Source organism: Scyliorhinus torazame, chromosome 10, assembly GCF_047496885.1.
Source record: "Scyliorhinus torazame isolate Kashiwa2021f chromosome 10, sScyTor2.1, whole genome shotgun sequence".
In the NCBI taxonomy this organism is placed as follows: domain Eukaryota; kingdom Metazoa; phylum Chordata; class Chondrichthyes; order Carcharhiniformes; family Scyliorhinidae; genus Scyliorhinus; species Scyliorhinus torazame.
In genome coordinates, this window is record NC_092716.1 from 7,413,621 (window position 1) to 7,427,014 (window position 13,394).

A 13,394-nucleotide genomic window follows, 5' to 3' on the forward strand; every position below is an offset into this window, starting at 1 on the left:
CATCCCCTCTCACCTCGTTTCAGATTAAGGCAGCAGTGTGGTCTTTATTCTCTCGGATGAAGTGCCATATAGGAAGTCAGATTTTTAAACTTTAAAAGATTTTCTGTTGGTTTTTAAAAAAAAAATAAAAATTGCATCTGTCCGATACTGGACAAATTAGACTTTTTGTGCTGATGGTAGGATTGAAAACAATGTTTTGAAGTGCTCCTGCAGTTTCCTGTTTGTAAAAGTGAATTCACACATTGCTAGTGTCTTGCTGTTGATATATTGTAACTGCATTCACTGCCCAGCTACTGGGACCCCTCTTGTTGTTCAAAACTTGATCTTACAATTCCTTCAACAAACATCACAGGAAGCTGGGACGAGGACACTTGATTTTGTTTAGCTGTGTAACTGAGGAGTATGGTTTTGGACGGGGAGGGGCGGGGGAGATGGAGGGCGGTGCGATTGGTTGTGCTTGACTGAATAATTTCACAAGAGATCTTGCAGAAGTTTGCAATTTCAGCAACAGTTTGAGCTGAAGGTTGATTTTAAATTAAATTCTGCAACCAACCCGCAACCTCTGTTCCCACCCACTAATGCAACGTTTCTTCAAAAAGTTTTTTTCAAAAAGTTTCATTCATTCGTGTCGCATGCGGTGAGCTGGGTGATACCTGTGGTTGTACCTGCCCCCGAGCTGTGGTCATCCTTCAAACGCCAACCTACCTACACCTGATAAAAACTACCAACCGTGAAGAACTGCTTGCTTTGGATTTTATTCTTTACACATGCATGCCCACGCAGTATATTAAAAATAAATCATCGTAAAGAAATTGGGGTGACCAACATTTAGCATTCCTGCTTGATGGCGTCCTTACACGTGTACCCTTTTTAAAATTGCCTCTTACTCTTCGAACCCCTTGGCTGACCACGCACCCGGTAACTGACCTACACATTTAATGTCACCACCATAGCGTGGTTGGAAAACTGCATGGCTCCCCCTCTCTCTCACTGTCCCTGACTGGGGAAGTGTCAGACCCTCAGTGTTGCCATTTCCGTTCCCGGAAGATTTTCCAGATGACCAACTGCCCCGCCTGATCAAACCATCTTGTTTCCCACTTTTTCCAATATGGTTATAAAACTCTTAGAAGTAAATGAGAAAATCACATCCACACGGCCATTTTTTAAAACACCTGATTTCCCTTTTTACCGCCCCCCCCCCCCCCCGGGTTTTCAGTCAAAGCTGTGTACAGGAGATTAACTCTGGTGGGTTTTTGGCAACCCTAAATGCGGAACTCTGACAAGTTACATCCCCACCTTCAAGACCTCTTGAGGCAATTGTGTGCCAATGATAGAAGTATATCGTTTGGGATATTCACCTTCCTCGGTCCAGTGTCCCTCAGTGGTGACTGATTGTGTGTGTGTGTGTGTGCGTGTGAGTGAATTGAAGTTGGAACCCAATCTGCAATGAAGGTAGCAGAGAAATGTCCAATGTAGTCCTGTCGAGCTAGTTTTGATAATTCTTTTACACAATTGTCATTTTTGATTGGCTTGTATTGTGTTAATGATTTGACTCCTCCAATTGGAGAGTCTAACAGATCTCCACTTAAAAAAAAACTTAATATTTGTGTAAATGCATCAACAGTATTAATCTTATTTTTGTATTTCCTAAAACATAATACCATCACTGTATATTTTAAAATATGTAAGTAAAGATGGGTTTTAAAAGTGCATTTGACTAATTTGGTAAACTGTTCTAATGAAGGTGGTGGTCAGGAGAGTGGCGAGTCCACTTTTTCTATTGAACACCTCTTACCTCCTGGTGCTATAAACTGCAGAACACTGAGAAGATGGGCACCAGTTCCGGTTTGAATGCAGTGTGTTGGTGGGGCTGTTGTACCCTCGTGGTCAAAGGGCTCGGTTTTCAAACACAGGATATCAAATTGCGTTCACCCAAGGTTTTGACAACTCGCGTCGATGACCGGTGCCGAGTGTTTTAAAAAAACAAAAAACGTTCTCAAATAAATCTGCCAAACGAACCCTGCTTTCTGTATAAATAAACAGCTGGTCTGCCTGCATTTTGTTCACGTAAAATTAGACTTTAGTTGTTGCAGAACTGAAAAGATGAGACTCCCTAATTCTTTCCTGGGATGTGGATGTTGGGATCAGGACCTGCCTTTGTCCCCCATCTCTAACTGCCCTGTGAAAGTAGTGGTGAGCTGAATGTGTCACATCAATGTTGGAAGAGAAATACCTGGGAGGGTTTAATATTGTTAACAAATTGGAGGCCCTTATGTTTTTGCTTTGAAGACGGTTCATCTGGGAGCTAACCATTGGAGGCACCTTTGGATATCCTTAAGTGTCAGGTTTGATGCCGTGAGACACATTGGTGGTGAGAACTGAGCGAGAGTTACTTTTGATATTGTAAACAAGGGCCCAATGAGATACCAGTGTGTCTCCTGGTTGAGTCTCTGTAGTGGCACCCTACACCCAACTGGGTGTGAAGATTTGACCCGTTACCCGAGGGAGATGTTTATTGAATAGATCGGTCTTTCCTTCGGGACATGTGTTAAATAGGGAGGGAGCGACGGGTCCACTATTTTATTTAGTCAATGCCAGCTGCCCTCTGCCTGCTACATAATGTGTAAAAATTGCTAAACCCTTGGATACTCTGTTAAAAGTGTGGGACTCGACCTGCTCAGTTGTACTGGAGCTGTAAATGTCGATGGCATATCCACCCCATAGCCAACATCTGTGCCAGATGTCAGCAGTGGCCCCTATCATTCCCAGGTGTATCTGTTCTAACGTAGGGCAGAATGAGAATGCTCGGTGTGTGTGTGGACTAACACTGTGTGTTTTAATTATGGTGTGGGTAGTGAACAGTGCCTGACGAACCTTGCCCCCCCGCTCAAGTTAAGGGACAGAGTAGCATGTCGATCCTTTCTGTTTTCTCTCGCCCTCTCCTTCTTGACCCTTTGAATCTGAGGGCTGTGATGGTGTCTAGGGGAATCCTGCAGTATTCTCTCTCCCTCGTCGATGTTCCTGCCACAAGTTGCTATGAGCAAAGGGCCCAGGGCAGCTCATCCACCCTGATGTGTTCACTTGAAGTTGAGAGTCAAAGCAGAAACATTTGAAACTGCAATTGTAATTTTTTTTGTATTTCATCATTTAAGCTTATATAATTAAATTTGCTTTATTAAAGATACACATTTACCATTTCTTTTTTAAACTTAGTTTCTGTTGATTTTTTAGATTTGGTTTGCCTCACAACCTGTTTCTATTGTCTATATTTATTGCCTTCATCACTGGCCCGCCCTGCACAGCATCTTCACAATGGGTTACAGCGGTTCAAGAAGGCAGCTCAGAGCCACTTTCTGAAGGGTATTTTGGGCTGGCTGGATCCCTTGCCTTGCAATGTCCTGAGAATTCATTTTTTGTATATAGTGATGCAATACGTGTATTGATACAGTGTCGTTCGAGACTTCCCTTGGGACCTCCCTTAGGACTTCCCTAAGCACTACATGGACAGAAGTGCAGTCGCTGTTGTACGGTAAGAAATGTCTCAGCCAATTGTGCATAGGAAGCCTCCACAAATAATAACGTCATAAATGACCACATCATCTGTTTTTGGGTATTGATTGAGAGATAACTGAAAAATAGGAACAGGCGGAGGCCATTCAGCCCCTCGATCCTATTGTGCTATTCAACTCGATCATTGCTGATTGCCCAGCTCAACACCGTTTTCCCTGCCACCTCTAATATCCTTTTCTGTCATTAGTATCAAGAAATCTCTCCATTTCTGTCTTGAATATTCTCGATGACCAAGCTTCTGAGGCCCTCTGGGATAAGGAATTTCAAAGAGGCTCTACTCTCAGAGTGAAGAAATTCCTCCTCATCTCTGTCACATCCCTTGGGATAGGACCTTCTGGTTTGGAAAGTAGTCAGGGACCAGGAGGATTGCAGCCAAAGCAGATAAGGGGACTCCCAAGTGCAGAGTGTCAGCCTCTGCAATTGTCCCAACCATTCTCTCCGCTTGTTTGGATGAGAGTGGGGGTTGCAGGTGGATGGGCTTATTGGCTGTGGTACCATGATACAGGAGCAATTCAAGTGGGGGGGGGGGGGCATAAGAATGTGGTGGTGTTGGGGGACAGTATAATGATGGGGTTGACACTGTTCTCTGTAACAAGCAGCGAGAGGCCAGACGGCTATGTTGCCTGCCCGGTGCCAAGGGTTCAGGACATGTGCCTAGTACCTGCAGTGGGAGGGGGAGAATCTAATGGTCATGGTCCACATGTGTATCAATCACATCGGCAGGATGAGGAAGAATGGTCTGCCTTGTCAATATGAGAAGCTGGGGACTAAACTGAGAAGCAGAACCCCAAAGGTAATAATTTTTGGATTATTACTTGAGCCACATGTAAATTGGCATAGGACAAATCAGATGAGATAAATGAAAGCGTGGCTCAAAGATTGGTGTGGGGGAAATGGGTTCCTGCTCGTGGGGCACTGGCACCAGTAGTGGGGGAAGTGGGACCTGTACCATTGGGATGGTCGACACCGGGGGCATGATCTAGCGAGCTTCATATCCAGGGAAACAGTTTTAAACTGAATAATGGGGTAGGATCAAATTTGAGATGGTGTAAACCAAAGAGTAAAGACAAAATGAGAGAAAGGTATTAATATGGGAAATGATAAACACCTTGACAGGAAGGGACACGGTATAAATCTAAGTGTAAGTTGGCATGTACGGTTGGATGCTACAAAAGTATTGAAAGGCCAAAAGCGAAGGCTCGTTATCTAAACGCATTTAGCATTTGAAACAAAACGGATTAACTGATAGCGCAAATAGAAATTAATAAATACATTCAGGGCATGGCTACAGGGTTCCATTGATTGAGATCTGAATTTTGAAGGACTTGTAACAGTTAGGAAGGACAGCAAGTTGAGAGCACGTGGACAGGTGGCCCTGATAATTAATGATGGTATCAGCACAGAGGATGACTTAAGGTCAGCAAACCAGGATGTGAAAGCAGTTTGGGGTGAGATGAGAAATTATAAAGACATTTGCAGTCAACCAATTAGTGAGAAAGCCAACGAGAGGCCTAGTCTTGGGGGAACGAAGAAGGGTGAGTGGGTGAAGTGACGGCGATCATATCGGGGATAGTGATCACAATTCAGCTACATTCAGCATTACCATGGAAACGAACAGAGATAAAGCAGGACGAAAAGTTTTGAACTGGGGGAAGGTGAATTTTGCAGAAATGAGAAGAGACTTGGCTGAGGAGGACTGGCCAGCATTGCTGGAGGATAAATCACTGGAAAAGCAGCAGGAAGCACTAAAAGGAGAGATCCTAAATGTACGAAGTTGGCATATCCTCTCCCAAGAATAAGAGTGATACTGCCAAATCTAGACACCCCATCCACTGTTGTTTGTCTAGAGGAATACAGGGGAAGATGGAATAGTAAAAGAAAGTGTGTGATGGGAACAAAGCTCTGCAGGTAGCCTGGACGAGTAGAAGAAGTGCGGGGACGAAGTAAATCAGGAAATCAAAGACAGGGTATTTAAAAAGATAAGCAAGTAAAGTTAAAGAAAATAGATATTTTACCAATATATTAATGGTAAACTCTTTGTTCAGGGAAAAATGGGACCTGTCAGAGATGCAGAGGCTGTGGGAAGGGTTTTAGATGAATATTTTGTCTGTGTTTACAAGGGAAATGTATGATGTAGATATAGTCGTCCAGGAGGAACATTGAGATACTGGGTGGGATAATCATAAAGCGAGAGGAAGTACTCGAAGGGTTGTTATCCTTGAAAGTTGCTAAGTCGCCAGGGCCAGATGGATTGTTTACGAGGCTACGGAAAGAGGTCAGGGAGGAGATAGCAGATCCTCTGAGGATGAATTTCCAATCCCCACTAGACACGGGATGTAGCGGAGGACTGGCGAAATGCAAACTTCCATTGTTTAAAAAGGATTCAAGGAAATGCCAAACAGTTATAGGCCAGTTAGTCTTGTGGTGGGCAAATTAGTAGAATCATTGCTGAGAGAAGGGATTAACTGTCACACAGAAAGGCATGGACTAGTTGGGGATAGTCAGCATGGATTTGTTAAAGGAATGTCTTGCCTCACAAATCTGATTGAATTATTTGAGTAAGTGACAAGAAGGGTTGATAATCGCATATTGTCACCAGTAGGTTTCAATGAAAGTTACTGTGAAAAGCCCCTAGTTGCCACATTCTGGCGCCTGTTCGGGGAGGCCGGTACGGGAATTGAACCTGTGCTGCTGGCATTTTCTGTATTGCAAGCCCCCTATTTAGCCCACTGTGCTAAACCAGCCCCTATGAAAGTAGTGCAGTAGATGAGGTGTACATGGATTTTAGCAAAGTGTTTGACAAAGACCTAAATGGCAGATTGATCGAAAAAAGTAAATGCTAGTGGGATACAGGGCAATGTGGCAAACTGGATAAAACGTTGGGCAGCGCGGTAGCGCAGGTGGATAGCACTGTGGCTTCACAGTGCCAGGGTCGATTCCCTGCTGGGTGACTGCGGCGTCTGCACGTTCTCTCCGTGTCTGCGTGGGTTTCCTCCGGGTGCTCCAGTTTCCTCCCACAGTCCAAAGATGTGCAGGTTAGGTGGATTGACCATGATAAATTGCCCTTGGTGTCCAAAAAGGTTAGGGTTATTGGGATAGGGTGGAAGTGAGGGCTTAAGTGGGTCGATGCAGAGTCGATGGGCCGAATGGCCTTCTGCACTGTATGTTCTAGTAACAGGAAACAAAGGGTAATGGTCAATGGCTACCCTTGCAAAGGGAAAGCTGTTTCAAGTGGTCTTCCACAGGGCTCAGTGTCGGGATCCTTATGTTTGGGTTATTCATGAAGGCCACACTTTCTCAACTTTGCCCCTTGCCCGAAGTGTGGTGATCCTTGGGTCAAAGGAGAGAGCAGCCTGTGGTCATCTGGGACTGGTGAATTGGATATAACGCTGGTGCGGCCACAACTGGAGTATTGTGTGCAGTTCCAGTCGTCATATTCCAGGAAGGACGTAATTCCTCTGGACAGAGGGCAGAGGAAGTTTACAAGAACATTGCCAGGGCCAGAAAAGTGTGGCTATGAGGAGAGAATCGATCGGTTAGGATTATCTGCCTTGAAACAAAGATGGTTGAGGGGTGACTTAATTAAGGTGTACAAGATTAAGTGGACAGGGTAAAATTGTTTTCCTTCTAGCACTGCTGCCTCATGGCACCGATGTCCCAGGTTCGATCCCAGTCCTAGGTCAGTCTGTGTGGAGTTTGCACATTCTCCCTGTGCTGATCTGTTGGAGAGGCAGTATTTTTTTTGGGGGGGGAAGCTGCCCTGTCAGAGGGTCAGTACTGAGGGAGTGCTGCACTGTCAGAGGGTCAGTACTGAGGGAGCGCTACACTGTCAGGGTCAGTACTGAGGGAGCGCTGCACTGTCAGAGGGTCAGTACTGAGGGAACATTGCCCTGTCAGAGGGTCGGTACTGAGGGAACGCTGCCCTGTCAGAGTCGGTACTGAGGGAACGCTGCCCTGTCAGAGGGTCGGTACTGAGGGAGTTCTATATGGTCAGAGGTGTATCTTATTAAACAAATCATAAATTTGAGGTGCTGTCTGCCCGATCGGCTGAATGTAAACAATTCCATTTCAAATAACGTAAGCTCTCCACCTGGTCCCAATCAATTGTTTACCTGTTTTCTACTGATAATTGAGGGATCTCTCTGTTTGAGGGGTTTATATTGCACAGATTGCTGCCACTTTCTTATATTCTAACAGTGGCAATACCGCAAAATGTTCCTCATTGGCTTTGGGAATTCTTGAAATTGTGAAAGGTGCTAAATCAATTCAAGTCTTCCTTTTGGTTGTGGTGCAGATCCCCCTGGTGTCCAAAAGTAGATTTGCAACCAATCTCCCACCACTGCCTCCAGCTCTCTCTCAGTTATTCCAACAGCAGAGCTACAGGCTTTAAATTAAACACTCAGTTTTTATTTAGCACAGGTGATTAACAATTATCTGAAGAAGTGCTGGTCTGGATCTCCCTGTACAAAGGCACGTTCCTCAAGGGGTGACTGATTACTGGGACTCCAACAACTCCTCTCACACGTGTAGATCAGAACTGTCCCGAATTCCACGCTCGCCTCTGCAAAAGAATTGTTTATAATGTGTAGTTTTTAATTTGCAACAGCAACCAGACAAGCGCAAAGGCCGAGAGGAATACAATAGAACTCCGAAGGAGACCATTCAGACCAACATGGGAAGGGTGCAGAACTGTTGGGGACATCAGCAGTAAGAGCTCATTGAATACTTCCTTGTCAAATGACTCATTCCAAAGTGAACCAATTGAGTTGTTTTGTTTAAAGTGCTAATTGTCATTATCAAATAGAAAGGGAAACATAGCTACAAATAGCGGAATGGCAGGGTAGCTCTGGTCTCTGGGGTGCATATCCTGTACCATGTGGGAACCCCAGGACACTTCCCATGTGCTCAATACCCATTCGTGCAGGAAGTGTCATGAAGGACTTGCACGCTGGGATTTGGAGCTTAACCAGCAACTGTGGTGCACCCATGAGGGTGAGAGCTCCGAGTGGTCAGGGTCCACATTGGTAGAAAGCTGGTTGTGGTCCGACAGTCGGAATTGAGGGATCTAGGCATGAAATTCACAAACAAAACCTCAAAAGTAACAATTACTCCTGGTACCAGGTGTACATGGAAAGAGCAGGATAAAGAAGATGAATGCATCATTGGGAAAATGATGCAGGCGGGAGGGCTTTAGATCCCTGGGACTCTGGGACTGGCTCTGGGATGCTGGGGTCTGTGGAGGGCTGATATGTTGCATCTAAATAGAAACAGGACCAGTTTTCTTGCAAGATGATTTGCTAGTGCTATTGGTGAGAGTTTAAATTAACTTGGCAGGGATGTGGGAACTGTGGTGATGCACATCACCACAATTACACAAGGGGTTAATGTGAATACATGTAGGCTAGCTAGACACTAGAGGGAGCACCAGAGACATCACACACACTCAACCAATAGATCAGTTAGATAGGACACAACCAATGGACATTCACAATACACACAGAGGTGACACGACCACAGGAGGGCATTACATGGTACCAGAGTGAACTGTTTCAATCCATATAGCTAAAACCCAGCGTACAGTGACAACCAGCAACGATACCCAGGCAAGATGTTCAAGATCCCGGTTCCGCAGCGGCTCCAGTGCCACGGCGAAAACTGGCGGGCATTCCGGCAAAAGTTTGCAATCTTCCTGGTAGCAGACTACCTACAAGACGTGGCCGATGCTGAAAAGACAGAGCTTCTGCTCACCATCGCCGGTGCCAGAGCAGAAGAAATCTTTTAAAAATTCAACTTCTCCAAAAAGCAAAACAGGAGCAACTTCCAGGCCATCCAGGACAAATTCGGCAAATACTGTGAGGAAAAGACACTCCAACCAGCAAGAAAAGGTAAGAGAAGCGCCAGTACTCACCACGAGGCCGAGATCCCGGAGCAGAGAACAATTGTGATCGGCGGCCATTTTTCTAAAGGGACTGCACTTGCGCAGTTGCGTGAGAAGCGCACAGAACGGGAAGGTCCGTTTGCGCAATTGCGAAAAAGGCCCCGGTATAGGAACTCCTACGCGCTACGTCACATGCATCATGACATCAGAGGCCCCGGACCACGCCTATTTAAAGGGGAAACGTCCCAAATCAAAGAATAAATATTTTAAAGCCGTAAAACAACCTTCTTTCACCTGGAATGACAGCACAAGGCCTCAAATTGAACCAGGAAATGAAATTAACCTCCGAAGAACCCTGCAACAAGCAGTTACCTATGCCCAAACCAATGATTCCAACCTTGAATACTACGAAACCAACCTTTACATTTTCTCTGGACCTCGCAAGCCCAATGCCAGCTCCGAAGCAAACAGTGATGATTGTTCCAGGAAGACTACGACTCAGATAAAGTTTTTTTCATCAGAAATGGCGACCCCCGTACTGAATCAGACGCAGACGCGGATTCATTCTTCGCATTTGAGGATCTTCAGCCCAGCATCTACGACATCCCGACTCGTGAGTGCAAGATTATGCTGCGGCCTGAAACCAGGAGACAGAGAGCGGTACAAGCCCACAGAGAGCGGCCTACTGCCACACAGAGCATGGTCCACGCACCGCTCAGGGTTCCCGACTCCAAGACGAGCAAGACTCCAGAGCGCAGTCCTTGCATGAACAAGAAGTGACTCCAGGGTCACAAGCCTCCGCAGCGAGCTCGTGGACAGCCTCCACGATAGAAGCAACACAAGACTCCGACGCGCAGTCCTTGCAGGAACAAGACCATGAGGGTCTAGCAACCTCCTCTGACCAACTAGCGGCAGACGATGCAAGTCTGCCATGCTCACGTAAACAGCAAGAAGACTATGACAGTCTACCACGCTCCAGTGCACAGCAGGACGACCATGACGGTCTATCATGCTACAGTGAAGAACAAAGTGACGATGACAGTCCAAGCCCAAATGAAGGACAACAGCAAGACAATGACAGTCCACCCACATTGTTTGCACCACCAGATGAAAACTCTGACAATTTACCCAACCCTAGTGAACAGCAAGCAGCTACTGAGGCTCTACCCACGGTATGTGAGACGAGTGACGACAGCATCCCACTTCCCATGCAAAAGATGCAAAGTGACAGACCTCAGCTAGTGTGTACAGAGGCACTCGACGATCACTGTGAGCCCACTGGTGACTCCGGTGACACCACGATACTTCCACCCTCATTCGCTCGAACCTCTCCACAAGTCAATGCATTCCTGCATGTTCCGACTCCAGACGTGCAGCTTCAAGAAATCTCAGCTGACTCCAGTGAACCTGCTAAGACTCCGGACGGGGAGCATCAACAAACCAACACTGACTCAGTTAAAACAGACCAGACTCCAGATGGGGAGCAACCAAACGCCGACTCTGATTCACGTAAGCCGGACTTTACTCCAGACAGGGAGTTCCGCTACCTCAGTGATGGCACGCTCAGGGTGACAGCAGATGCCACAACGACAGGAGATGGATCACTTAACAATTACACTGGGTCAGTAATAACAAGCAGCGGCTACAGTCCAAGAGGGATACACCAATTTTCACCACAGCTATATCCACACATTTGTTCCACACCGACAGTGCAGCCAATGACAGCTCATGCTGGACAAACCCAGTATTCAGGCATGCAGCAGCCAGCAGTCTATGCAGCATATTCTCAAACAGGCCAGCATTACGGATTGCCCAGTAATGGAATCAAGACCGAAGGAGGACTACCGCAAGCGCAATCTGCACTACAGACTGGATGCCTTAGTTACAGCCCAGGATTTGCTGCACCCCAGCCTGGCCAGACGGCATATTCCTATCAGATGCAAGGTTCTAGCTTCACACCATCACCAGGTATTTGTGCGAGCAGCAATTCTGTTTCCAAGTTGACAAGCTTCAACGGTTCTCAGCAGGATCACCCTTCCTGCACAGCATGTGGCCAGAACCAGTATGCACAGTCTTATCCAACTTCAACATCTGGCACATCCATGACCTCGAATGATACTGTTGATGGTACCTCTTCAACGTCAACACCTTATCAGCTACAAGATGCCATCCGACAGCACCATCACAAACATCAAAAAAGAAAGGGACTCCAAATCAGACAGCGAAGTGATTTGACCACTTCTTGGTTCCTGGGGCACAGGGACGTTGGTGGCGTTCATAACCAAGAGAGACATTTGACCATGATGATTGATGGGCTTTGGACTCACACAAACGATTTGGACTTATTGTTTAATCACTGTTCCCATGACTTGTATATACCTTAACTTATCTACCTTCTTTTTGTTCAATTTTCTTAAAGTGTACAGAAAATATGTAACATATAAAAAAGGGGGGGATGTGGTGATGTGCATCACTGTAAATACACAAGGGATTAATGTAAATAAATGTAGGCTAGCTAGACACTAGAGGGAGCACCAGAGACATCACACACCGCACACTTAACCAATAGATCAGTTAGATAGGACACGACCAACGGACATTCACGATACACACCGACGTGACACGACCACAGGAGGGCATTACACCAACCCATATATAAAGGACACCACACACATGATCTGCCTCTTTCCAGTGGAGACAGTCAGTGAGTACAGACACATGGTTTATTCAATATTACACCCACCACGTGGATTGCAGCAACTGGTTAGTCAGTCTGGGTAGCTATAGTAGGATTAGCAGTAGTGTCGAACCAGAGTAATAGAAGCGTAAATAGTTTAATAAATGTGTTGAAGTTATCTCCATGTCTGAAACTTCCTTTGTCAAGTGCACCACAAGGAAGCCGCTTATGCTACACCTAGAGCATAACAAGACATGGTACCAGGAAAAAATATCAGACAGGAATACCAAGATGCAGAAATAGCATCAGAGTAGGGAATAGTGAGGTGGTAGTGAGCCCAGCATGAGGGGAAAAATAATAAACTCCAGCATATATGTGGATGCATGGAGTGTGGTCAATAAGATTGGCGAGTTTGAGGCACAGATTGCTATGTGGAATTAGGATGAGAACTGGCTCAAAGGACAGGACTGAGTGTTAAATATCTCTGGGCACCAGGTGTTCAGGAAGGAAAGAAAAGGCGGAGGTGGCAGCATTGATTGAGGAGAGCATTTCAGTACTGGAGAGGAAGGAATGTTCCAGAGGGGTCGAGGACACAATCAATTTGGCAAGAGCTGAGGAACAAAAAAACCGGTGCAATTACATTGCTCGATGGAGTCCAGGGCTTCCCAAATTGTGCTTCGTGACCCCGTCCCCAGTTGTGTTGTGAGATGAGACTTTGGGGCGGTGGAGCTCAGATTGGTTCCGGACAGCTCGAGGCCACTTCATATTCTCACTTTTCTTCCTATTGAGGGGTGTGGTCAAATGGACTACTCTTTGCAAAGACAAGTCTGTGAAAAGGTAGGTGCCCAGTTTTTTGGGTACAAACGCTTTTCCACCAAATCCCCCAATGCTCAACTCCAGCCCCCCCCCCCCCCCAACCCTCGGTCAAAGATTAACCCCCACCCCCGGCCCAAAAGAAGAGAAAACATGTCAGGGAGATCATACAACCGAGACCCGGGCTCAAGATAAAAGATTCAGAGGGGAATTGACAAAAGCAAAGTAGGAGAATTAAAGAGAGAGTACGAGGAAAGACTGGCAGCGAACACAAAATGGAAAGTGAAAGTCTTCGATAGGCATATGGAGATTAAAAGGAGAGCAAACGGGATTTACAGATGGAGGCAGGAGGCATCGCTGAGATCATACATCATACATCTGTTTTTACTGGAAGAAGACGGTGAAAAAGGAAATTGTTCACATACTTGAAGGGTTTAAAATTGATAATGAGTTAGT

The 13,394-nt window shown here is 46.0% G+C and overlaps 1 protein-coding gene across 2 annotated transcripts in view; it reads right to left on the reverse strand.

Annotated features, from left to right (window-relative positions):
* Positions 1 to 7,955: 7,955 nt before the first annotated feature.
* pdcd2l (programmed cell death 2-like) overlaps positions 7,956 to 13,394 on the reverse strand; it is a 29,877-nt gene continuing 24,438 nt past the window's right edge. For both annotated transcript variants that reach the window (XM_072517789.1, XM_072517787.1), the window contains exon 7: positions 7,956 to 8,131. In XM_072517789.1, coding sequence (XP_072373890.1) covers positions 8,001 to 8,131 — 131 coding nt within the window. In that variant the 3' untranslated portion in view covers positions 7,956 to 8,000. The remainder of the gene's footprint in view (positions 8,132 to 13,394) is intronic.